General features: G+C 37.0%; 2 protein-coding genes across 4 annotated transcripts in view; one reads left to right on the forward strand and one right to left on the reverse strand.

Annotated features, from left to right (window-relative positions):
• On the forward strand, window positions 1-8,924 carry LOC112514352. Of its 2 annotated transcripts, none has more exons than XM_025120781.1 (3): window positions 1-246; window positions 6,757-6,869; window positions 8,672-8,924. In XM_025120781.1, exons 1-3 carry the CDS (start codon window positions 117-119, stop codon window positions 8,684-8,686), a joined length of 258 nt encoding a protein of 85 aa, XP_024976549.1. In that variant the 5' UTR covers window positions 1-116; the 3' UTR covers window positions 8,687-8,924. The 2 variants fall into 2 exon arrangements, with proteins under 2 accessions (XP_024976549.1, XP_024976548.1); XM_025120780.1 differs by having other exon boundaries at window positions 43-246; window positions 8,669-8,924.
• LOC112514351 (pre-mRNA-processing protein 40A-like) overlaps window positions 5,707-27,417 on the reverse strand; it is a 25,540-nt gene continuing 3,829 nt past the window's right edge. Inside the window, exons 8-31 of one of the 2 annotated variants that reach the window (XM_025120778.1) lie at window positions 22,775-22,844; window positions 21,348-21,400; window positions 21,216-21,273; window positions 20,782-21,137; window positions 20,627-20,699; window positions 20,455-20,547; window positions 20,302-20,370; window positions 20,155-20,232; window positions 19,930-20,016; window positions 19,760-19,794; window positions 19,492-19,597; window positions 18,253-18,333; window positions 18,033-18,125; window positions 17,875-17,928; window positions 17,678-17,794; window positions 17,469-17,567; window positions 16,490-16,537; window positions 16,335-16,427; window positions 11,985-12,092; window positions 11,828-11,892; window positions 10,990-11,086; window positions 9,737-10,003; window positions 9,522-9,640; window positions 5,707-5,956 (exon numbers count right to left, since the gene is read on the reverse strand). In XM_025120778.1, coding sequence (XP_024976546.1) covers window positions 5,833-5,956; window positions 9,522-9,640; window positions 9,737-10,003; window positions 10,990-11,086; window positions 11,828-11,892; window positions 11,985-12,092; window positions 16,335-16,427; window positions 16,490-16,537; window positions 17,469-17,567; window positions 17,678-17,794; window positions 17,875-17,928; window positions 18,033-18,125; window positions 18,253-18,333; window positions 19,492-19,597; window positions 19,760-19,794; window positions 19,930-20,016; window positions 20,155-20,232; window positions 20,302-20,370; window positions 20,455-20,547; window positions 20,627-20,699; window positions 20,782-21,137; window positions 21,216-21,273; window positions 21,348-21,400; window positions 22,775-22,844 — 2,443 coding nt within the window. In that variant the 3' untranslated portion in view covers window positions 5,707-5,832. Of the gene's footprint in view, window positions 5,957-9,382; window positions 9,641-9,736; window positions 10,004-10,989; window positions 11,087-11,827; window positions 11,893-11,984; window positions 12,093-16,334; window positions 16,428-16,489; window positions 16,538-17,468; window positions 17,568-17,677; window positions 17,795-17,874; window positions 17,929-18,032; window positions 18,126-18,252; window positions 18,334-19,491; window positions 19,598-19,759; window positions 19,795-19,929; window positions 20,017-20,154; window positions 20,233-20,301; window positions 20,371-20,454; window positions 20,548-20,626; window positions 20,700-20,781; window positions 21,138-21,215; window positions 21,274-21,347; window positions 21,401-22,774; window positions 22,845-27,417 lie in introns of those variants that run through there. The other variant, XM_025120779.1, reaches the window with a different exon arrangement.

The following is a 27,417-nucleotide window of genomic DNA, read 5'->3' on the forward strand; positions in this document are numbered from 1 at the left end:
CACTAAAAATCCTTACAGTTTGAAGTCAAGAGGAAACAAGTCTTTATTATTAGGGTATTAGAAAGAAAGAACACAAAGGGGAAAGAAAAGGCATTCAAATCTCAAATCCAAAACAAATGGCTGAAAGCAAAGAGATTCCTTCTCAATACGATGTTAATGCAAAGTGGGATGCGTATCTTGATTTGGGTGTTCGTCGATTTGCATACTCCTCTGCCACCGGCGCTCTTGCTGGCCTCCTCCTCTTTCGTAAGTTCTTCATTTCCTCCGAATCAATTTTACCTTTTTCTCATTTCAATCGATGTGCTCTGATGTGTTTCACTGCATTCGACTTCTCGTGCATTCTTACTGTCGATATTGGCTGTTGGATTACTATGAACCAAAATCCATTAGTAATTGAGGCATACCCACTTGATTTTTGTTTACTGATTGAATAAGTAGAGGTAAAATAAGGAAATTCGACCCCGTATGTTGATGAATTTGTTGATTGAATCAATGATCGAGTGAAGGAGTCCCTGCATGGCAGATTCTATATGGAGGCACCTTCTTATCCTAGGTGGATGATTGTATGAAGAGCTTAACATAGCAAACCCTACATTAGGGATATGTTTTTTGACCTGTGTTAAGATTTTAAGATTCGGGTGTTGTGCTTCTAGGAAAAATTTCATATATATATATATATTCGAAAGTCCCATCATCTAAGGAAATGAGAAGATTGTATAAGAATTTGAATCTAACTAATGATTGGCTCTTGCTGTTTGCAAAAGGAACATTGTAAAAGCATCAAACTAATCTGTGTTCTTTGCAAAGAAGCAAGTGTTCAGCTAATGAATTAGTTATCTATAACAGAAATGCTCTTTTCGATCCACATCCATGCATGTAAAGAACCTGACCCTGGCTAAAAGTGTCATGTATAATCTTTTCTAGTATTCTTTTTATTGTCCACGTAAAGAAGAGAAGGCAAGAAATTATAGGATAAATCTATTTTTATTGGTGTCTGTGACTTTGAAAGATAAAAAATGAAAGGGTGGAATTCTGATATCAAGTACGCAGCTGAATTTGGGGCATTATATGTTCATAGCGCAAAATGAGATTTGGCATCTTATATAACTTACATTTCTTTAAGTTAACAAAGTTCCTATCTTATGTGACTGGTGGATTGGATTTCAGAACCAAAAATGCAGGGAAACTAATTAGTTAAAGGCTTAAAGCACTGAACAACACAGCATTCTGTATCTCGCTTCTTGAAGAATAGGTTTTAAAGATTTCACATGTTTGGAACAACTTAAAGCCTCAACCAAGTCCCATGATTAAATTGCTTAATCACTGAAAAGCATGAAACCCACAATATTCATGACTCTATTAGAAGTTTGTATTAATGTATCTCTTTTTTCCTTAGACAAATAAATTTTATTCATGGATAAACAGAAAAAGTTGTTTTGGTTTATATAGTAGCATACGAGCTTACACCAGTACTTGAAACAATTGTTTGAAAGGTCAATTTATCAGGTCATGCGTGTTGTTTACATTAGGCTTGAGCATTTGTATGAAAACTGATAGGTAATTGAATTTCTAACGCAACTATGGAATGAAATAAGAACACAGTGAGAGGAAGGAGATGATTCAATTACACATATACCCATTCCCCAATAGAAAAATGTACCTCCCTTCTTTTCTCATCTGCATTCCTTTCCATGACATCTTGAGCACGTAACAGATGAACACGAAGTTGTTTTAAGGCTTCATCTCTGCTTGCAATTCCAATAGCACCTGTTGTACTCGTACTTCGCCTGGTATGTACTAAGTAACTGTTGGTGGTTTTCGACCATAAACCACCTCGAATGGAGACTTACCAGTCGACACATGGAAGGTCGAATTGTACCAAAATTCAGCCCAGGGAATCCACAATGACCAGGAATGAGGTTGATCAACAGCGAAAAACCGAAAATATGTTTCCAAACAACGGTTTATCACTTCCGTCTGGCCATCAGATTCGGGGTGATATGCTGAGCTCGTATGTAATTCAGTACCCTGTGATCGAAAAATCTCTTGCCAAAATCGGCTAAAAAACAGAGGATCACGATCGCTAACGATCGATTTGGGAATTCCATGATGACGAACCACTTCCTTGACAAAGATATCTGCTACTGAATTTGGCGGTATAAGGATGTTTGAGTAAGATAAAATGGTTGTACTTGGACAACCTATCTACCACCACGAAAATGGCATCAAACCCCCTCGACTTGGGCAACCCAAGGATAAAATCTATAGACAAATGTTCCCAAATAGCATCCAGTATTTCCAGAGGCTGCAACAGCCCTCCAGGAGCAATCGAGCTGGCCTTACATCGTTGACAAACATCACAGGCACGCACAAACTGCTTAATGAGAGCAATCATCCCAAGCCAATATAAATTACCTGCTAAAGGCCTGTAAGTGCGGTAATATCTGGAGTGATCACCAAACGCGGATTGATGAAATTCCTTTAGTAGAGATGGAATGAATTTAGAATTTCTCGGAATAACTAATCGGTCCTTATAATAGAGAACTCCATTACAAACAGAATATCCAGGATGAGCATCCGACTGAGACGAACATTCACGCATTAGTTTTTGTATCTCCAAATCAGCCTTATGCTCTTCAAGTAAATATGCTCCTTGTAACCACAAAGGTGATGAAAGGATCATCAATATGTCACCATCTTCAGCCCTACGAGATAGTGCATCTGCTGACGGTTTTCTCTACCCTGTTTATAACAAATTTCAAAGTTGTAACCTAATAGTTTTGCCATCCAATTCTGTTGATCAGGGCTAGTAATCCGTTGTTGTAGTAAAAGTCTCAAACTTTTTTTATCAGTATAAACCACAAATGTGGTTCCCAATAAGTAGGAACGCCAATGTTGGACTGCTAGAACCAGTGCCATAATCTCCCTTTCATAAGCTGATTTGGCCAAATTCTGGTCACTTAATGCCTTGCTGAAATAGGCAATTGGCTTTTGTTGTTGCATTAATACTGCTCCAATACCCCTACCTGATGTATCACACTCTACCACAAAGGGAAGAGTAAAATCTGGAAGGGCCAATAAAGGAGCAGTCACCATGGCCTCTTTCAACATGTCAAAAGCTTCTTGCGCTCCCTCATGCCATGTGTAAGCATCTTTTTCTGTCAAATCAGTGAGTGGTTTTGCAATACTTCCATAGTGTCGAATGAATTTCCGGTAGTAACCCGTAAGACCCAAAAACCGCGTAATCCTTTAATTTGTTTAGGAACCGGCCAAACTAACACCGCCTCAATTTTCTTAGGGTCCATGGCAACCCCCACACCATTGATGATATGCACCCAAGTATTCTACCGATTGTTGACCAAAAGAACATTTCTTTCTATTGACCACAAATTGATTTTGTTCCAAAACTTGTGAAGCCACTTCCAAATCAGCTAAATGTTTTTCCCAAGTAGAACTATAAATCAAAATGTCATCGAAAAAAACCACCACCATTTTCCCTAACCAAGGACAAAAGATGTCGTTCATAACGACTGGAAAAGTAGCAGGATCATTCGTGAGGCCAAAAGGCATCACGAGATACTCGTAATGTCCGTCATGAGTAAAAAAGGCCGTCATTTCAATGCTTTATGGATGCACACATATCTGATTGTAACCGGATTTCAAATCGAGTTTGGAAAAAAATTGAGCTCCATGCAATTCATTGATGAGCTCTTCCACCATGGGAATTGGAAACTTATCTCCCACAGTAGCCTTATTAAGGGCCCTATAATCCACACACATTCGCCAAGTTTGATCTTTTTTCTAACCAAAATCACCGGACTTGAGAAAGCGCTCTTACTTGGACGAATCATTCCCAAGGAAAGTAGTTCCTGCACTTGTTTTTCAATCTCCGTTCTCTGCACATGTGGGTATCTATACGGTCAAACACAAACAGGGTCATGGGAATTGTTAAGGGTAATAACGTGATCATGAACCCTTGCTGAAGGGAGATCCGAAGGAGCTTGAAAAACAACCATAAATTGATTGAACAACAATTGTAAGGCTTGCCCTTGAGTAGTGGTTAAATCATCTCCAAACCCGGTATCAACCTGGGGCAACGAAGGGATGGCAGCCTCCAAGCCCTCCGAGATGAGCAACCATTGTTGTAAGGAATCAAAGGAACCTTGAGAGGCTCTCCTTTCTTGCAGCGAAACTGAGACCCCATGAAAATTAAATTTCATCCAAGATTTCTCCCAATTGTGAATCACTTCCCCCAATATTTGAAGCCTGGCCATCCCCAACACCACATCTTAATTCCCTAGCATCAAAAACTAGAGCATTCACAATAAACTCATACTGTCCCACCATTAATTGTAGATTAAGACATTGTTGATCAACAACAATAGTATGACCATCACCCAAACGAATGTTAATTCCCAAACAACTAGTAAATGGTAAAGCTAAGGATGTTACCAATTGATGAGAGATGAAGTTATGAGTCGCTCCACTATCTACTAGGATGGAGACGGGAATGTCCCTAATCGTCCCATATAATTTCATCATCTTGCCGCCTGGTGTAGTCTCTGTGGAAACACATAAAAACTCCAAAGCCACACACATTCCGATGGAAACTTGCTCCTCACTTGAAAGACCCTGTTCACTTGGAGGCTCCATATAACAAACATCACCCATGTCTAGTCCATCCTCGTCTTTTCCCAACAATAACACCCGAAGCTTCCCTTCTGGACATTTGTGAGCCGGGCCATACTGTTGCCCACAACGAAAACACAACCCTCTTTTGTGTCGCTCTTCAGGGATTTGTCCAAGTCCTCGTTCCTTTGTGTCGCTCTTCAGGGATTTGTCCAAGTCCTCGTCATCGGGTAATTTGTTTGATGGTTGCAAGTTGTTCATAGGGATTTTGGATTTCTAATCCACTGAATCGTTGAAGTAATTCAACTTGAAATTGATCCCAAGTGATACCCTCATGAACTTGTTTAACGACGGTGAACCAATATTGTGCGACCCCTGTCATACTCAGTTGGGCCAGCCGGAGACGAAGATGAGCAGGAGTACCATTGATGTCAAAGAATAAATTAGCCTTTTGAATCCACCCCTGAGGATCAAACCCATAGAATTCTGGTAACTTAACCTTCTTCACCGCCCAAGGCACCCCACCGGAGTCATTGGGAGGAGTAAAAATACCCCCACCAGCTCTGTTACCGCCGCCGCCGGACACGAAAAAATACCGGAATGATGATCGCTTGAACCCATGCCACCACCAGAATCGTGTTGTTTGCCCTGTTGTTTCATCCACCCTATCATCACTTTGCGGAACTCGCCAGACTCCACCCTATCAACCTCCGGTGTTTGCAGAGCCAATTTGATCTCAGTAACATCAGCCTGAAGTCGTTGGAGATGCTCATCATGTTGCTACAATCGGGATTATACAGAACGGGCTTCCATCAACAACGAATCAGACAAGAACGACAGGTCGGACCAATGAAAGGTAATTGAATTTCTAACACAGCTATGGAATGAAATAAGAACACAGTGAGAGGAAGGAGATGATTCAATTGAAATCGAAAATGGAAATTACAATCAAAATTTCAGCGATAATCCCTCTCTCACAACCATAAGCAAATAACATAATGAATGAAAAAGAAATCCCCCTTCCTCTTTTATTCTTCTCTCTCTTCTAACAACCTTCAGCCACTTTTGTCATTTACCCTTTTATCCCTTCTAGAATACACATGTAATATCCTAGGTTTGTTAACCTCATCTTTAACTAATTCCAGGTCCGTATCAAAAACTTACTTCACTAGGTCATTATTTGTCAATTCTACTCTCCATAAATCAAATCAAGCAAACCAAACCCAGTATATCTCGTACGAAAGCAGGGTCTAGGAGGGGTGATATGTATGCAGACCTGATCTCTACTTCAAATGATAGAGCGGCTGTTCCCATGCAGACCCCTGGCCTGTGCAAAATTGTGAGCAAAAAGGAAAGAAGGATGAACCAAGGCTGGTAAATAGTCAGTAGAAGAAAAAAGAATAGCAACATATGAAAGGCCGAGCAATGCACAATATTTGAGCTACACTGCTGTATGTCTGTCTGTACCCAAAGTGTGAATTGGTTACAGGTTTACATTTGTCATATTAAAAAATCATTTGGATATTACCTAGCTAAGTGGTGCTCCAGGTTGCCTTGACTAGTTTTTGGGGTTGAATTTTAAATTCTTGTTCAAGGCTTCGAATACATCCTCATCAGAAAAGGGAACAGAGCAGACCAAATACTTGGACCTCTTTTATTTTTTATTATAATCATATATTAATTACACCGACTGTCCAAATAATCAGAGTTGTGACATTCTGTTTTAAACTTCCATTCAATTCCTTCTTCTTTTTCTTATTCAAACACACTTGTCTCATTTGATTGTTTTGTTGTATTCTGTCATCGCTTGTCGTTGTGAGTTTTATTTGGTATCTTGTCTTGTTGCTTTATGTGTTAGTAGGATATGACATTCTAATAGAGTTTGGTCAATAGGTACTCTGATGGATTATTATGATGCGGGTTTAAGTACATATTGTGCCACACTCAAATTGGAGTATTTTTTAAGAACGTTATTGAAACCATGCACTTGGTACTTATCACACCCTGCATATGCACTCATTTTCATCCTCCCTGTGCCCCTTAATGCATATGTAAATAATTTATCATATCTGTCCATGAAAATTTGGAATACTCGATAAAACAAATTGTTATGTTTTTTTCTCTCAGGTTCCCCTGTTACTCGCTGGGTATCGGTTGCTTTTGGTGCAGGGGTGGGTATAGGATCTGCGTACTCAGAGTGCTCTCAGAAATTTGATGGGGCCGAGACACTTGTTTCTAAGGTAGGTTTTGTCTATAAGCATAGCATATCTATTGTGGATATATACCGTTCTTTATAGACCTACCCTATTTTTTGCATGTCTTACAAAATAGATGCATACCCATTCTTGATCTGAAAACTTAGTTTTCAATATTCTCCAAATTACGAAGTAGATGCATAACTTATTTCGATCTGAAAACTTAGGTCATGTTTGGCAACCATAAGCTAGCTTATTTTTGAGCTTATTGAAAACGTATTATTTGATTAGCAATAAGCTATCCAAGGGCCTTTTCCCACTTATATCCAATTATGCCCCTTGTCGTTTTCCAATTAATTTTTCAACCCTTTTAGGTCATTTTACATTATCATCTAGCTTTTACCAAACATAACTAGTTTAGCATGCTAATTAGCCGACGGCTAGCTTTTGAGCTAACAATTGGCTTATCATCTATTTTGCCAAGCATAGCCTTAGCTTTCAATATTTTCCAAGGGGATAGTTAGCATTGATAATCTGACAGAATTGATATATGTCATTACGATTTAGTAACTACGTATTACATATATCATTGTCAAATAGGCACAAAATATGATGTCTTGCTTTTAGTCTACATAGGGGTTGTTTACATGCAGGCTTAATGGAAGAAAAAAAGTAAACAAGCCCTTAGTTTGGTGTTTGTGAGGGTTAATTCAGAATGTTGGGATTTCTACAGAAAGAAGCTTGGAATTTAGGATGGTTCCATCTTTTTATTTGCGAATTGCTTCAGGCTCCATTATTTTCTTAAGAGTATATGGTTTAAATATCATGACAGCATGGCTAAAACATCTTCAAGCTATGATATCCTTATGCATAGAATGCCTCCAAATGTACACCCTTTATGTTAAATTTTAATAAGACCAACTTTTGTTACAATGTTTTCATTTTTATTTCTCAAGGATCTTTTGCACAAAAAAGTTATATGAAAGAAATAGAAGTGTTTTATATGTATAGTGACGCCCCAACTTGTAAAAGTTGCAACTTCAGAAATAGAAAATGGGTTCTTTTTTGGCAAAAGAAAAAGCTTCCTTATTCTCCACCTACCAAAAAAAATCACCATCAATCTTTATGAACCTTTTAACCTGAATTGAGTGTTGAGAAAGATGAACCATTAAGGCAAAATACATCTAAGGTAAGGGGTTGTTTAGTTTTTTTCCCTTAAGCCTTGTACGAGTTAAGTTGTTTGTATGGGGGACTGATGGGTTTGAGAGAAGCAAAGAGAGAGGGTTGAATTATTTATGGGACAATTTTGGTATTAATTTGTTTGAGGTGGCTTAATTGGGAAAAGTGACCTGGCTTATTCCATATAGCCACCTTGGCTAATGGCTTAATGATTAAGCTGTAAAGAAACACTTTGTATGACTGATTGATTGATCTGCAAGTAAACAGCCCCAAATCTAGTCCCCTGGGGAATGTTTATGCATGGCTGATTCCTATTTCAAAATTGTAGCTGATCCTTGTGTTAGGAAGCAAAGCAAGCGAGCGATCCACTCGGATAAGGGTATATAGAATATCTATCTCAGAGCAGAGAATGCTCCTTGGGTGAGGAGCACGAGCGGAGTGTCCTTGATAGCTGTTTTTCCTTAGGATTTTTGAACTTACCGCAATTAATTCCTAATTTGAGGACCGCCTTCGATTGAATAAAATTGGAGTGCACTATTATCTATTGTGTACGTAATCATATGGGTTGCTTTTCAATTTGCAAAAATAGTTATTGGTTATGCTACATGGAAACAGTCTGTTTACCATTTGGAATAGAGGTAACGTACGTCTTTGTTTGTTACTAGCAGGATGGACGGTGCTGAATTAGGTTCCTGCAATAAGAATCAAACTTTTGACGCAGATTGACGATGACGATGGTAATCAACCACAAAAGAATTTGATTAGCAATTAACTTTGTTGGCTTTGTAGCTGCAAATCTTTTCATCTCAATATGAAATGCAAGATTAATAATACATGGTTGCCATGTGAATGTTAGTTATCGGCTTACTATTTGTCTTTTTGCTTACATTCTTGAATTAGTCACGGCATTCTTTGGAGTTGTGTTGTTCATCCTTTATCGTCTAAAACAATCACATTGCCATAAACTCCAAACTTAACTAAGATAACATTGGTATAAGTTTCGGGTTCATGGCATGGTTTTGCATTTTCCATTGTTTCTTAATCAACGATGTAAAATGTATCTGTTAATTTGTTAATCTTCTACTATAATTAATTATCTTATTATAACAAATCAATATCACATGATCACTTTTAAAGCATACATGGAATTATTATAACCAAAACCCACCCCCCTACAATCACTTGTGCCCTAACCATAACTCGTCTTAACCAGTCTTGAATCTTGATAATTGAAAACCAGGGCTCGATCCCACCCGTTTTAAAAAAATGGTCAATCATTTTAAACCTCTTAGGAAAATTTCTATAGACCCGAATCGCAAAACAGTCAACTTTCTGTAGCTTTTTATAAATTCAAAATTTTGTTCTCCACTCTATATAGGTGGAGAAAAGAGAAACATGATTGCAATAATCACATAAAACAGTAAGCAATGGGTAACATCAATGGGTAACATTAATCTATATAGAAGGCAAAATTATATCTACAAAGGAAAGGAAAGGAAAGCAGTAAAATAACACTACCAAACTTCGCCATCCTCAGCTTCTTTCTGATCATCGTAGTGTCTATGATCTCTCTTGTATCTCTTGTGTCGGCTCTCATATTCAACTGAACCAGCAGTAGCAGATGACTGTTGCTCCAACTATAAACAAACCCATTACCAGTAAAAATAATGTTCTTTTTGAACTTTATTGGAAGGTTAGAATGAAACTGAATAAGATGAAAAGGGAGAACGAACCTGCTGCTGCTTTGTCCTTTTACGTTCAATACTGTGTCTGTGAGATCGATCTTTCTCTTTCTCATCCTCTTCCAAGCTCATATCCTCCAAATAACTCTGATGATGCCGCTTTCGGTGCTTCTTGTCCTTTTCTCTTCCTGACCTTCTATTCTCCTCACCATTATCACTATCTGTTTCTTCCTTTCTACGCTTATCTTTCTTACCTCGTTCCTTGTCCCTTCTTGATTTTGATGACGTCCTTCTATCTCTATCCACGGTCTTTTTCGCCTGAAACAGGATCATACTCAAAACATTAATACACCCAATTCATATCTAAATATCAATCATCCATATTGGACTTATTTACCAAAGAACTAGCAAAATAACATCAACATCTTGTTTTGGAGCTTCAAAAGCATGTCAATAATGCACATCATGCAAGAAAAAGGATGGGAAAAATTGTGCAGTAAATCAGGATATAATATATATTATATATATATATATATACATACTGGGAGGTACTTGTGAGAAGGTATATATACAAGTGAAATTGGTATGTATAACAACATTTGCACTTTGCAGGAACATTCCCTGCATTATGTTACTACTTACGATAAAGTATAGACCCTTTAGAGCCCCCTTGAGTTGGCATAGTCATTAACTAAGCAACTGAATTAACAGGTAGAAGACAATTTATTTAGAAATGCTTCTACTTCCAATCTGAATAAGATGCCATATATTCCTTTCATCCTAGAATTACAACTCGCCTTTCTGAGTGACAAAGTGTACTAAATAGGTCAATTGGCACCAAAAATACCCTTTGCTTTCAAATCACATTCAAATTATTGGGCTCTTCATAACAAATAATTGTCTAAACCCTAAACCATCTAACCATTAATGATTGTTTAGAGTTTAACTGTCAACAAGTTGCTGCTAGTAGAAATATCGAAAAATAAAAGCCACAACTCAAATGTTCTCAGGATACGTATCTAGCCTATCTCATCAAGACAGGTAAATACTTTCTACAAATCCACTTTCTTTCATGCAATCTCAATTATAGGGTGTTACGCAATGGCACACTGCCACATAGGATGCACACCAGATATAAAAATTAAGCAAGCCGTAACTTATACATCAGCAATTCAGCATGTGCTTCCATGTAGAAAAGAAGCCACTGGAAGCACAGGTTGATATATAACAACATATTTATACCAAAATAGGTAAATGTGATGAATTACCCATAATATTATACTTTTTCTTTGATCATACACTACCTTTTCCTCTCTGTGCTTCCGCTCGTCTCTTGCTTTCTTTAGTTCTGTCATGTATTTGTCAAAGATCTCCCTATAGAAGCTTTCTTCCACTGTAAACCTGTATAACAACCAATGATGCTATACTGAATAACAACGAAATACTAGATAAGTATGATCCTAAAAAGTTACTGTAAAAGTAACAGGAGCAGGAAATAAGAAGCAATATTATATTGATTCCATTTAGAACCCACTTTTCAAAATGCAAAAGTTTCCTCAAAGTAATTAAAGTTCTCCTGTGGACAACAATGTAAAGTCTGACAGGTTTGCTAGTGAGCCTTGGAATCAAGGATAAAACATTAGCAATATATGGAGAACAACAAACTTGCCACCATGCTTAACATCTAATGCATTCTTGAGCAAACACACTCTTCTAATACTTGCACCGTCTTCAGATTAAGAAGGGAACAATTGGCTGGTGCTATAATAAGTTTGCATGGCCTAAATAGATTGGTCCAAATTTTTAAAGCTTGACATCGCATTAAAAAAGCAGGGAGAATCTTTCTTGGTATAGACAAGTTTCAACTTTCAAATAGATATTCTAATTAAATAAATAATACAAAATATGCACACAAATTTAACTAGATGGTTTTAACATAAGATCCTATAGAACTACTGAATTTTGTACCATTTTCAGTGACCAAATTGTCTAGTGAGGAGGGTGCTCATTAAAGAAAACAACAATGGATTAAGAGCCATATTGGATGACCAAGAAAATCAAACAACAGGTAAGACAGTTTTAGCTGTGAAGCAGAACTGATGTCTCAAATATCAAAAGTAAATGCACCGAAACAAAAAATACCAGCTTTCCAGTCTATCTTCAAAGAGGGGTTTAAGGTCCTCCCATCGGGAAGATGAAGTAATTTCCTGCAGCAAGACAAGACGAAATTAAATTAATAAGAACAAACCCCAGTGTCAACAGACCTATACACATTGTCAACAAAGACGTCTAGTCAAACCTTAGAAGTGCTCAAAGACAAATAAAAGTCATCTGCAAGACGTTTACGCCTTTTCGTTTCTTTCTCCTCCCTTTCGCGAACTCTCTCTTGTAACTCGTCAAATACAAGCTGTAAGAAAGTAAGGTGTGTATTAGATTTGATATATATCTGGTGGTCAGCCTGGAATAAATTGCTTCAATTCAAATTATTGATATTTGCAGGATATCGAAAGGTGGCATGTGCAAGCAAAAACTGTGTTGTCTCCTAGTATAGATAAAAAATGCACTAATAAAAAACTTTTGTCCCAAAAATGAAACCAGTCTTTGAGATTGAATAGGTGTGGAAAATGAAACTTCCAAGTAATCAAAACCTAGAATCATGGAAAGATTTCTCATCACCTGATTCCCTAACCTAAGTAGAATGTTAAAATGTTTTTACCGACCTTTGGCATGGGCACATCATTGATCATACTAGGTTTAATAGGGCTTCACCATGCAGAATGTGTGACAGATATAATTCTACAAGATGGAAAATATTCAAGGACAGTGTTCAATTCATGAAGATATTAGGTATATATATAATATAGTGTATCTTATATATAATTTACCCCCATATATATATATATATATATATGTTTGTATTACACATATATAATTTTTTTTTACTTCTATTCCTCCTCAAGGATTACACCTCACCTCGCCGAGGGAAAACGCCTACCTTGGAAGACATCATGCTCACCACTCAGCTCTATTGGAACGATGCCCATAAAACCCACCTATAGGTTAAACAAAAACCTACACACAACAGTATACGGCAACCTGAAGTAGCAGATAGTATAACACCAGATGTATGAATTACTATGGAATCAGAGGCGTCAACACCCATTACAAATACAATTCAAATAGGGTTGACAGCAAAAGAGAGCAGCAGCAAGTCATTGGCATCAGAAGGGGGTGAGAGCAGGTTGACAGTAACAATCAGCTGTTTTTGAGCTGTAATAGAAGATGCAGAAGCTACTGTCTGACAGCAGCAATCAGTGGAAGGATTTTGGCAGCAGCAAGTAGGTTTGCTGCGTTAACCCCTATTTTGTAGCCAGAAGCTGACAGCTACTATTTAGCAGTAGGGGTGTATGCGGGTTGGGTTGCCCGGTTTACGACATTTTTACAACCCAAACCAATTATGGCGGTCTGGAAAAATCTCAACCCAACCCAACCCATTCAAAAGTATAACCCAATCCTTTCGGGTTGAGGAGGGTTGGCGGCATAGTAGTTACATAAATTTGACAAAAGAAATACTTTATAAGACTTAGGGACAGTTTGGCAGTTGTTGAATGGTTTGAACCATAATGGTTAAGTGGTCATAATGCTTAAGAGGCTCTGTATGATGTAGTACTGACTGAAATATGGTTGTTTGGTAACTGTTCTGAACGGACAACCGGAATGACAACAAATTACCATTTTAACCCTTTGTAACAATAGAGTATTTAGTGAATATCTGAATTGAACAATTACCAAGAACATCCTTTGCTTCATTCCATATGAACTAGAACATTTTTTAAAACACTTCACATCCTCTACTGCATTTCATATGAACCGGAGCATTTTTTAAATACTTAACATTATTCAAACCAATGCTTTTCCAATGATTTATCCCAACATCCACTACTGCATTCCTTTGCAGCATTGCATATGATTTATCCCAAATCAGAACAGAAATATATATATATATATATATATATATAGAGAGAGAGAGAGAGAGAGAGAGAGAGAGAGATATCTTCAACAGAAGGAAATCGTTGGTTTGAAACTAGAGGTGTAAAAATAGAACAGGTAGAAGAATCAATGGTTTAACACTAGAGGTGTAAAAATAGAACATATGCAGCAGATGGTTTAAGAAATCGGTGGTTTGAAACTAGAAGAATCGAACAGATAGAAAAATCAACAAGAAATCAACACAGTAGATCGAAAACCACAGTAGATCGAAGAATCAACAAGAAATCGAGAAAAAAGAAGTATTTTGGTAAAGTCACAGTAGATCGAAAAATGGAAGAAAAGAGATTAGAGACACCGCGGGAGACAACCAGAGAAAAAGATGGAGAGGCTGTCGGTGACAGATCTATCACTGATGGAGAACGACCACCGTGGGGGGAGGAGAAGGCTGGATTATCCTCGTGGGAGAAGACCGCTGGGAGGGAGGGAGGGAGAGACCGAGAAGGGCATATGTGGAACAAATGAGGTTCTGAACGATTTAGTTTAGCCCTGGATGAAAAATGGTTAAGAGGCAATTGTCATCCTTAAGAGGTTGGTTTTTTTTTTTTGCCAAACAACCTTAGCCTCTTAGCGATTCAGACATAACCTCTTAATGTCACCATTAAGAGGTAAACAAACAGCCCCTTAACTTTATAGGACCACACTATAAAGTGTCCTATCTAAAAGGGTTACAATAGGTTTATAGGACGCTTTTGGCCATTCCAACAAGTTTTTTAGAACCCTTCTTAATTAAAGTGTCGTATTAGTTATTTTGTAGATCAATTTTGAGAGGTGTCCTTTAAACTCATCTATTTTATAGGACACTTGTGTTCAATGACACTTTTTCAAATAGTAACATATAAAATAACTAATACGACAAGTTATTTTAAAAGCGTCCTAAAAATTTTGTTAAGACACCCAAAAGCGTCCTATAAACATATTGCAACACGCTTTTATTTCGTCCTAAAAGTACCATAATAGGATGCTTAGACATTTTAGAGGTTCTATAAACCCAATGTTGTTGTAGTGAAATGTTATAACTACCAGCATTTTCTTTCCACCAAAGTACAACATCAAATGAGGGAGTTTTTGGATTATAGATTCGTCAACCAAATATCTATCAACTCATTCATATTCTCCAGCATATCCATTTGTTATTGCTGCAAAAATGATTCCAATAATTTTCTCCTATTAGATTCTTTGCCATCATTCTTTGGTGGTGAATCTCTTTTGGTAACCTATACATTTAGCTAAAAAGAAATACAAACACAAACTCAACAAACATTATATAAAAACTTTAAACATTATTAATATATATATATATATATATACTAGTATATTATACATAGATACAAATAAAATTTTATCGAAGTTACATTTATTAGTGGCGGGTTGGCGGGTTGGGTTGAGCTAGGCTAACCCAATTTCAACCCTCTTAATTGGCGGTTTACAGGTTTAGCGGTTTAATTAGGTTGTTAACGGGTTGGGTTAGGCAAGTTGAGCGGTTTGATGGTTTTTTATACACCCCTATTTGGCAGCAGGCATTGGATGTTTAAACTTCTGTATGCACTAGATCTATAATTATGTGTTCTTCTAGCAAACTAAATCCATTAGAACGTTCAGATGCAGTACTTGTTAGTAGACTACATTTATATTCACAGTTTGATTCTTGTAGTAGTTAATGATTGGCACCACGCCAGAGTGTTCGGGTTTAGCATAAGAAGAATTTGCACTACTAGGACAATCAGTAAGCAGAGAGTATCACAACCCACAGAATGCTTCAGAATTTCAAAGATGTAGGTCAACTCTTGGAGCCATGTACTCTTCGATTATAGATAAGTTACATTTGGTATCGGCTCAAAATATAGGTTCACCATAGGGTAAGATTTCAGGGATTGAAACCAACCATGAGTTGAAATAGTTCCCAATGCATGAGGAAGTGTGTAACATTGCCTCCATGCAAACTAAACAAGCCTTCTATTTGCAATTTTTACAAATATGGAGGATCATTTTTGGGAAGAATGTATAAGATGTAGAACCATTTCAGTAAGACCGCAACTACATGTACCTAATTAATAGACGGCTTGTTTTTTTGTCATTACATATTGCACTTCAAGAGCCCAAGGATGAAAAAGGCCATTCATGCTTTGGAAAGCATCTACCACCCAAACACCGGATAGGGAAGTTATTCCATGCAAAAAAAAACCTAGTAGTCTGCCAAGAACCTAGAAAGGGACCAAAACATTCATCCAGGCTTGAAAAATAAAGGGAAAAGTTATTAACTATAAGCAAAACAATTTCAAAGAAAGGATAGTTGAGAGCAGATATAGAAATTCAAGTGAAAGGACCTTCTTTTTCAAGAGAACATATATACATAAATACAGATTATGTAAAACCAAGGTTTGACAATAAAGCTTATTGTAGTGGCAAGTCACATGATTTAACTTCATTCAAGGATTCTACGAACATTAGCTCGCTACAAAGAGAAAACTGTCATCACGTATAACTACTATACAGAGTAATAGTACCAAACCTTTCTGTAATCCACCACCAAAAAGACCATTAAGATTCTCTTTTCAGTAAGAAGATATTAAGTAGTTAACCAGATGGTGAAAGAGCATACCTTTAAATTGACATCTGAAATTGTGTATGAGCTAATATCTTCGGCAATTGCACTCTTGAATTCTTCAAGAGTCCATGTAGAGGAAATGGAAACCTGAAAGCACCCAAAATTTGAGCAACAAGATTGGCATGTGTAAGCTGATTGTAGAAACTAACCTTTCTCATTTTCACTGCTTCTTTTATTTGATCCCTGTCCTCAAGATACTGTAATATACAACAAAGGATAAAATAACAGGATTCAGCAAAAAGTTCAAAAGTATAACATACACAATTCAAACAGATGACATAATGTCTCTATCAATAACCAGAACATGGGAATTTCTGACAAAACACCACAACTAAACGACGTTTCCTTGCGTAAACACCGATCACGACAATATAATAAAATAAAAAACCAAAATGTGAGGAATTTAATACGAGAGAGAAGATAAATCTTGTTCCAACATAAAAGATTGTATATAAACGTCTAATAAAAATATTCATCAAGGATAACCAAGACAAACATTGCCAGCAGGCAAATTTCATGACCATGCACTGTCCAAAATATTAGGCTTATATTTGATTTCTGAAGTCCTAGCACCAAGTCCAACACAATGAAAAAAGATAAAAACAAGGAACCGCAAGACAATAAATTAAAGAAAAAAGAACAGATGGCACCAAACAAGTCAAACATTTGTTATCCATTGCAAAACACGGCACACCCATTTGGAGAAGTCTGAAACAGAATATTAATATGTTGAACAAGCAAAGTACACATGTTGAATTTAAGTGTCACTTCACGGCAGGGAAGGGGAAGATCTTTATTTGGTGTATGCATATAAATATATATGGTTATGCCAGAGCTTCTTGTACAATTTCTGCCTTCTAACCAAAAGAATGCTAAATGAACTTATCAAAGGTAGGTTGCTTTTGATATAGGACTGCAAACTCAACTCATATTTCAATCAGTTCCAAAACTAGATCAAGGGGATTATTATTGGCTTTTTTAGATGAGGTATACAAAACCAATTCACATGATTAGTTTCTTTATTAGTTAAACTAGAAAATTAATCTCCAACTGAAACCAAATAAGTAAGACGGTGAATCCTGGTTTTTTGAAATAATAAACCAACTTGAGTTCATCTGAAAATTTTACCTGCTTCTCTAGCTCCTCTATTACATCTTCAAACAGATCTTTAGGGGTGGCCCCAGAACTGTTTGATGACACAGCTAAATATGCAGGTAAATCTTTTACCTGTAAGCCAAAACAAAATAATAGAAAGTAAGATAGAATCATGTCCTCTCATGCATATAGTTCTACTCTAAGACCTGGGTAATCAAAAGATAAGAACTATATTAACCAACTTTAATGCAATAGTCACGCCAGTGAGTTTTTGAAGTAAGCATGCCAGAAGCAATATGCCCTTCCATCAACTTGCGAAACTCTTCACGATTTTTACGCTCTGTTTTCCTTAATTCTTCCTGTATGAGTAAAATACAAATAAGAACAGGAGCACAAAAACAATTCAGGGCCACTAATTCAATTTACATAGTAGAGGTACCATCCGCAGTTTCCGTTGCTCTTCCTCATCCTTCTCTAAATCACGTACATATTCCTGAGACACAAACCTTTGGTTAGTTGACAAAGGTATCCCGCAATCGAATGAAATAAATCTTCTCCATCTGAATCAATAGCAAAAAAGAAGTCCAAGACAAGTACTTGGAAAATTTCTAGACGGTCAACTTTTTCAAGGCGCAAGCAACTTTCATCAGCTTCTAAGCGATCTTGCACTTTCCGCCACTGACTGCTCGCCTGAAGATAAAGGTGATGTGTGAAAAACATTTAGGTATCCAACAAGGTTTGAGATGAAAAAGAAACTGAAACTGAAAATGGCAGAATAAGTGAAGAACTAAATAACACTATCTGCTAATAGACGTACCGTGATGAAGTCACAGGATTTCAAAAATTCAATGAACTCCTTTCTGTTTCTCTTGTGCTCCTCTAAAGCCTTAGACCGTTCCTGAGAACAAATTGTAATGTGCCATACATGTTTAATAGTCAAGTCAGTCATTAAAACAGCATTCATTTATCTGACACACTTTCAGTCACATTTATTGGGTATCAACTAGAAAGCTGAAAACAATAACTAAGCTACTCATAGAAAAGAACAACAATAATCGTGAAGACCAATCTACAAGGTAATTGATATAAATGATATAATCACAGTAGTTGCATTTAGCAACTAAAAGTATCTAGGTGAAAGCTCACACTGGCCACTGGCCAAGTCTCCTTTTATGCTGATGTCAATAACTTGCAACTCTGTAACTATTTCAGAAAGTAAATTACATAAAACAGACCATAAGCACAACAAGCTAAGGAAGCTATATAGTAGTCAAAGACTGAAGCTCTATATGCTATTTTTACTATGTAGACAGGATAGCTTGGTCTAGTGAACTCACCAACTCTTCTATGCCATGATTGATACTCCTGATATTTACATCAACCAATCTGAGACCCAAAGTCTACTCTACAGTTTTGCTTCCAGAAAAACATCATCAATATCCTCCATGTACTAAGCAAGGATATTTTCATTTAGTGACATGTAAAAGATTATGAACATTATGTTGCAGATATGCACATTTATGCGTATGAGTGTATGTACGTATACAGAATATACATTTTTTCAATGATTAAAGCAAAGATGAGGGATGCTTCTGACTCTTAAAACTTGTGCATGCTTTCAGAAAGATGGCCAATTTAGAACATATCCCCAGACCAGCTTTCCAGGGAAGTGATATGCCGGCAATAGACTACAAAATTTTGAATTCCGAATTTATAGCAGCAGATAATTTCACATGAATATTGAACCTGTTTATGCAACTGTTCCAACTTCAATGACAGAGATTATCAAACTATCACCTCACACACTCCACATTTTTGCAAATGAAAGGTGTTTCAAAGTGCTCGAAATGTGGTGACAGTAAACTAGACAAGAAATAAAAACAGGGACGACATAAGATTTCCTTTCTTCACCAACGGGAAGAAAGGAGTTTGCTTACTGAAGGAAAGACATACTTCTAAATTTTCACCACAATAATCACAAGGTCACATAAAATTCTCAAAAGTTCTAAAAACAAACATTTATAACCAATAATCGAAAAATCTTTAAGCAATTGACCTTTTTCTCAAGTTCCATTATATGATCCTCAAATAGGTCCTCGCGGTCTTTAGATCGCTCAACAGCTTTGAAACGGTCATCATCCTCAAATATTGCAATCGCTTTGCTACATGAAGTTCAACAGGAAGTAAATAAGAACAGTATACAAAGATACCACCTAACATTTACCAGATTACAAGCAATAACTTAATTAAAAACATAGCCATGTTAATGGTCAAGTAAAAAAATGTATACAAGAAAATAATAATTTTCCAGATTATAAACTGACCTCCATTTAGTGGATGACGTAATCTCTTTTGAATCCTGTGAAGGAAATCAGGCAAAGAAGATTAAAAAAATGATCTCATTAAATTAAATGAGAAGAGCTATCTTCCTAGCCAAACAAAGGGATAAGCACCTTAAGAAAATGCTTGGAAAAAGAGTACATAGCCAACTTACATCTAGCATTTTCTTAAACTCTTCTCGTGCCTTTTTCTGTCTGTTCCGTCTCTCTTCTGCTTCCTTCTTTTTCTTTTGTCCTAGAAACTGAAACATTGAATGACAAAGATATTAGACAAACTATACCAAGTAAAAGGACAAACATTCAAAACCATGCGAGTAAGAAAAAGCCGCCACACTTTGCTAAAGAAAAGATTCACTTCAGTTCATCTACTTAACAATTACCTCATTGAAAGCTTGCTTCCGCTCCGAGAGTGTTCTAAGAGCACCATATCTTCTGTCATTGATGATTACTCTCATTGCCTGATACAACTACAGCCGTCAATACATCTGAACGCCAAATATACTTATTAATAAAGAGTCTGCGAGTACCTGATCCCAGGTCCAGTCGGAGGCAATATTTGCATTTTCCAGAAGAGCCTTGAATGCAATTTTTGCATCCTGAAACAACAATGTAAGACACAGAAAATAAATATACAACTAATACGCGTGAGCAAGGTAAATGAGTGTGACAGTAAAAAGTGCCTGTTTATTCTCATAAACTTGGTTTTCCTGATCAAGTGTTTTTTCTTCCATAAAATTGGCACCATGGTTGATTACATTGCCTTTCTCGGATTCCTACAAATCATAGACGTGATCAGATAACATACTCACAACTAACATCAATAGTGAAAAATCAACCAATGAACCAACTTACCTCTATGTTACCAGCAGGAGGTCCATTTTCAGCAGCTACAGAATCTTTCGCTGAAACATCCTCAGTGTTGCTCCTACAATTTCCATAAAGGTAAATTACAAGGAAATGAGAATGGACAAGTATATTCACAACAAACAAAGAGAAACATGTTATACAATGCTGGTGCAGCAGGATTGAGCAATGTAGCAGGCACTTCTGTTTCTTCAGAAGTAATAGGCACAGTTTTAAGGTCGTCCTGCCCTTCAGCAGCATTTGAAGTCGCATTAGAAGACGGTCTCGATCCTGTTGAGAACTCAGCAGTCACTACAGGTCCTGATTGTGCAGCGGCAACAAGAGGCGCCACTGAAACTGGGCTTGACACAATTTCATGAGCTCCAGATGATGGGCTATCCGCATCACGGGCTAAAGATACGAGACCAGTCACTGACGGAGCTGAGGCTTCATAATCAGGATCCTTCGTTGGCTCCTGCTCTTCAGTAGAAGATTTAGTCTTCATTTGTTGACGAGCTAACTGCATACATTCATATGTCAACTTAGTGAATAATCAACGTAAATGTGAGATTAGTGGATTGTTGTAAAGAGAAATGACCTTGAGTTCATCAGGCATCTTCCACTTTGATTGCTTGGTGCCCTTATTGTAATAATACCTGCCAAGATAAAAATTAGTAGGCATGGATTAAAGATTAACATAAGATAGCAAAGAGCATTGCAGATTACATACTTTCTTCCATCAGGAGCAGTGTATTCCTTCCAGTCCGTGGATGCATCAGCCCTCTGTTCATAATGGACATCATAATAGTTAAGCATATAACTTATTCCTCCAAGAAAACTATGAAGAGCCTAAGGCAATAAGCGTTTCTGTAGAGGCGCTAAAGATAAGATAACTACGTAAAATCAAGTAACCTTGTTACAAGATGCATTTGCTTTCTGGGGATTGGGTTGTCAGGTGTCACATTGACTATTTAATAGTTAGCATGATAAGTATAGCAGGTACAGGGAACACCTGGATGCAAGCTGAGCCAAATCAAGATGTTCAAACATGTATCATGTCTAGATAAGACCTTTTACAGAAATTCAATCTGATGATGAACAGCAGTAGACAAAACTACCTACAGATAACATACTTTTGCAAGGAATTAAGTACTTGATGTTCTAAACTTCAAAATCCTTTAACCTTTTGTGCTGCTGAAGAAGGTGACAAGAAGACAAAGACAATAAGGCAGGCAAGTATCCCATTTCGGTAAGAGTCAAATTTCATATACCTCAAGGTTATATATATATTCTCCAAGTTTGAGGCATGTTAATTTTAGCAATAAGCTGCCAGCTGAGAAAAGCTGAACAACACATAAAAGTTCAAGAATCAGTGTTGAATATTCCTTAGGGGCCAAGCAAGAATTCGCATAGATAATTGTAATTATGCTAGCTTTTGCCACAATACACAAGTAGACTATTGCATAAACGATCTACAAAACCTTCACACCAGTACCTTAGAGAAAAAGCTTTCTCCCTTTCAATAAAAATGGATGTAAATTAAATGCACAACATAAACGCTTTGACTCAACATTATATAGAGTTCAAGGAGGCATGTGCCTCTTTCTTCTAAAAAGAAATTGCAGCATCCGATTTAATATTTTCTTTTAGTAACTACAAGAACCTACTACCACATTTTAATGATATACAAGTTCCATTGTATTCTACAGTACGTACAGAAAATTCCAACAAATTGCAAACTGGAAGAGCACAGAGTAAGTGTATCAAATGCAGGAACATGTAATGCTAGAAGTCTGAGAAGCTGCACAGAACATAAACAGATTATGCAAATCAACACGAAAAGGCAACATTACTCTCAATAACAAGCTGGCAATGTTAACACCATCTCAAATATCACAAGTGCATGATAGAATCTAATGTCTTTCAAGCAACTTAATACACGGACCATCAACAAAAACCACCAGAATTTCCTACCTCTCAAGAGAGTTCACATCATCTACCTGTAAGCACCTTAAATGCTATTGGGTCCAACAGTTATAAAGAGAAGGAAAGAAGTTGGTTGAGTTTCTTTACACAGGAACCCCCACAAACTACATCCACAGAACATGATAAACCAAAAAATAAGTTAAAAAAGCAATAACTCAATCGTTTGCACACCTCAATCGGGCTCATTAGATCAAGAGGCTTCTCCCAGCTAGACAGCTTTGTCTTTTTGTTGTGATAGTATCTGAAACAACGTTTGAATACCTTTTCTTTAACACACAGGACAAAAGAAGAAATGAATTTGAGAAAGCATGTGTCCAAGTAAAAAATAAGTATTGTATATGCCTGATAACAGGCATGAACTATTGGTTCAAGAGAATCATATACAAATCAAATGGTTACAGCACCACAAACAATTACATTTAGCATCATTTACGTAAGGCATGGATCTAGAAGAGAATTAATTGCAATAATAGTTGCTTCTATGAGAACCTACAAAGCATATGTACAGTTTAATTTTTTATAAAATTTAGACTAACAATAACAACAAATAAAAACAAACAAAATGTAAATCTCTATTCATCTTCTCCCTTTTGTGGGCATCATCCCGAAACTCCATTCAACATTTCCATTTATCTTACCTTAATGTTGTGTGTCACAGATGATTATCACATGACCATTTGTTTATAATTTTTGTGGGATCCACATGCTTACTATTTCACTTGATATGACTGCATGCATTATAGCAAACAGGGATTATGGGCTTCATAACTAAATAAATCATAACAGGCCCACTGAACACACGTATCTTTCGAGTTTTTTCACTTGCATTATTTTTTATTTTTTGGTATTATCTTTAGAACGGATAATATTAAGATAATAAATGTGATTGCCTATCAACTAAAAAGGTTGCTACATATCTTGTTTCTCGATTGAATACAATATGGCAAATCTGCTGAGATGTGAAGGGAATTGTGTGGGGTGAACTTTGTGAGAGGAGAAGAGAGGGGTAGAGCAAAAAACATAAAGATAAAAAAGAGTGTAATGCCTTAAGTATTATGGATCAGAAAGAAGTGCAGTGAATTCCTTGGGAAAGATATTATCCGAAATTTGAATGGTGGGTTTGTAGAACAATTCATAAAACGCCATACATCATCGGCGTCATATATATATATGTATGTATATATCTCATTTTTTAAGCTAACAAAGAAATAACTCCAGCCACTGCCAAGGCTGGTATATTTAGATTCAGAAACCTTACGGGGAAATTTTCCCACTTGCAACAAAAAAACAATCCCGATCTCTCAAGCCAGTGGGTTGGAAGCATAACATCATGATACAAGTTTTACTAGAAATTCAAACACTGGAAAACAGATGGTCTCTTGGTCAAAGAAATTAATAACAGAAGCAAATCGGTTAATCTATGGAAAATGCGGGGTGACAGACATCAGCACGTAGGACATGGGGCATATACATATACATCAATACATAAACAAACAAATATATACACACATATGTACAGGCATGTACATATGTATCATGTATGTGCATGTATATGGTATATATTATTATGTGTGTCAATTCACAAATATATACCTAGCATACATATATGTTGAACATATATACGCCATCTATATATATACACATCAATGCACATACACATACAACAATCCGTAATATTAAAAACATCAATATATTAGGTGTAAGATTAAGGAATTTTAATAATTAGCATATGGTACATTTTCGAATATGTTTTTTCTTTACCTGGAATGCCAATTATTGTACAAAAGGATGAGAATGTCATAAATAAAAAAAGCAATTCTAAGATGATCTCTCTTTCTGTGGCACAAATGTTTCAAGTGGGTGACAATGATCATTTCTTCATGTAAGGGGTTGTTTGGCAGTTGCTGAATGGTTTTGTGCAGAATGGTTAAGTGGTCAGAATGGTTAAGTGTTGAATGAAATATGGTTGTTTGGTAAATGTTCTCTGAATGACAACAAATTACCATTTTAACCCTCTGTATGATTTAGTACTTAATGGAATATAGTTGTTTGGCAGATATCTGAATAAAACAATTACTTTGTAACTACATATTTCAAATGAAAGCTAGAACAGATGAAGGTTATATATTTCTTCAAGAATCCGGAAGATCCCCTTTCTCGTTATCCCTTTTCAACAAACCATGATTTTTATCCAATTTTCATAAACCCTTTTCACGTTCACTATGATGTCGACGATAATCCCACAAATTGTCACCAAAATCACAGATTATAAAACCCCAAAACGAATAACCTTTTACCCTACAAAATCACCAGAACCCACGAGTTCTTTCGCGAGGAGATACGTTTGTTGTTATCATCGACAAGTGTTTAATGTTGGTTTTAATTCCAGTCCTAAATTGTCATTGAGCAAAGGTAAATATCGGTTTGATGACAAGATAGGGAAGCGATGAAATACCTGAAGCGATGTGGAAAAGGATGGAGGGAAGCAGTAGGGGCGGCGACCGGAGGAGCGACGATCGGGGGAGGGGGGGATGTGATGTGAAGGAACCGCTGGTGTAGAGAGGGTAGAGTTGGAAAAATGAAATCTAAATGGTTTAGTGAAGCCCTAGACACAAAATGGTTAAGAGGTTGATGTAACCATTAAGAGGCTTCTTTTCTTTTGCCAAACAGCCCTTACCTTTTACCGATTAAGAGGTTGGCTCTTAATGGTGACATTAAGAGCCAAACAAACAACCCCTAAGCTAACTATGGGCCTGTTTACCAAATTTTCCATTAAGTTCTGTATGGATAAATTTGTCTGTCTAGATAAAAGTTTATTGTTGTTTACTTTTTTACCTGAATCAATCGTCTAAATGACAATAATGACCAATCTACCCCACAAACTCAAACCAAAAATCTGCTGTTCATCAAACCAAAAATCCAAAACCGATTTGATCAAAAAAGATGCTCGATGGGGGCCTGTCTTATGGAACCCAGATGATGATTTCCCAAAATATGTTGGATCAAAATAGTAAAGTAGTAAAATCTGTTGGAGAAGACGATTTGCTCCAACCAGACATGAAATCTCCGGGGAAGATAATGGGCTCCCAAAATCTGTTGAAGAAGCCGATGGGCTCCAACCAGGCATGAAAACTCTRGGGAAGACGATGGGCTCCAACCTGTTGGAGAAGACGATGGCTTCCAAAAGCTGTTGGAGAAGACGATGGCTCCCAAAAGCTCCGGGGAAGACGGTGAGACTCGAACCAGTCCCAGACCTGAAATCGCCGGAGAAGACGATGAGAGTCCCTCCCGTCGAACAAAAAAACCTTCCCTGAAGTTGGAAACTCTACCTCTTTTGCATCGATCTAGATTTCTCTCACACTCCATTCGTTGCTCTCTATCTCTCGTCTAGGTTATGAAATGAAAGAGGGGGTGGGATTGAAAGGGGAGGCATGGGATGAGGGGTATAATTGTCAATATTTTGGCTTAATGGGGACAACACACCCCTTCCCTACTGTGCGAATAAGCCAACATATTTATCATTAAGCCGCAAATAAACATCCATATATGGATGTGCGAATAAGCCAAAACAACCATTAAGCTGATTAAGTCAAAAGTAAACACCCCCTAAAGGATCTTTATTTAAATATCATGTGCTTTCTCTAAATTAAGTTCTAGTTTTCCTACTAATTCTATCACTTCCGATTATCTTCATCAACATGAAGCCTCAAAATGACACACTTAGGGGTTGTTTACTTGCGGCTTAATTAGGCTTATTGGTCTATCTGGCTTATTCGCACAACTTATTTGGGTTGTTTACTTACGGCTTATTCGCACAGAACATGGCTTAATCGCACCGATAGAAATGATGTGTTGTCCCCATTCAGCCACAAAAATGACACCCCTACCCCTTATTTAAAGCACCGCCCCCTTCCCATATGAGACACCCTATCTTCGGCCTCTTTAAGATTTTTTGTTTTGATGTTCAAATAATTAATATTGGGGGGGGGGGTAAATCGGTCATTTATGTTATTCAGACTATTGGTTCAGATAAAAAAATAAACTACAACACCCATTTATCCAGACAGATAAATTTATCCGGACAAACAAATTTATACGGACAGACAAATTTATCCATACAGGACTTGATAAAAAATTTGGTAAACAGCCCCTAACTTTCATGAGTGTTAAAACTTTCTCATCATTAAGTTTCAACCCAAGAAATATATCTAACTTGTTTATGTTCAAAATGGGTAGAGGGGTCTACAACTCTATGTTGCACCAGCCATCAAGTGATCTGCATATAGAAGATGCAGGAACATATGGTTCACATATCCTATTCATCACCACAGGTCACACCTTCTCATGATTAGCACTTCCATTTCATCCTCAAGGGTATAGGTCAGATCATTATTCACCATAGCACACCAAGAGCATAGGCCTTCACGTGACTTGGAGAGCAAAACCCAGGAGTTACTTCGCTTTCACACAAAGAGAGCAATGCCATATGCACACACAAGAAAAGATTCTTCGTATGACCAATTATTCAGTAGGTGATACAAACCACCATCTCTTTAGCAGTCTACTATTTACACTCGTCATACTTGTGATAATTCAAGTTCTACTCCGAATCAGCTTTTCTTGCCTTCCCCACCCCACACCCTCCCTCCTTCGAGTTCCATATTGCAAAGAAAAGATAACCCCACATGGAAGAGTCTTCTCAATCATTTATTACTAAAATGTATAAATTTGCACACATAGCCGAACCATTAAAATTGATTATTAAAGGGGAAGTTCTAGGATATGCAATCACAGGAGATCCACATATAAGTAGC

This window comes from Cynara cardunculus (genome assembly GCF_001531365.2).
Source record: "Cynara cardunculus var. scolymus isolate 2C chromosome LG 6, CcrdV1, whole genome shotgun sequence".
Classification (NCBI taxonomy): domain Eukaryota; kingdom Viridiplantae; phylum Streptophyta; class Magnoliopsida; order Asterales; family Asteraceae; genus Cynara; species Cynara cardunculus.

Excerpts from the sequence above, each read along its gene's own strand:
- LOC112514352 (XM_025120780.1), top strand. The coding sequence starts at position 117 with ATGGCTGAAAGCAAAGAGATTCCTTCTCAATACGATGTTAATGCAAAG. Across the intron at positions 247-6,756 it reads TGCTGGCCTCCTCCTCTTTC|GTTCCCCTGTTACTCGCTGG; the intron begins GTAAGTTCTTCA and ends TTTTTCTCTCAG.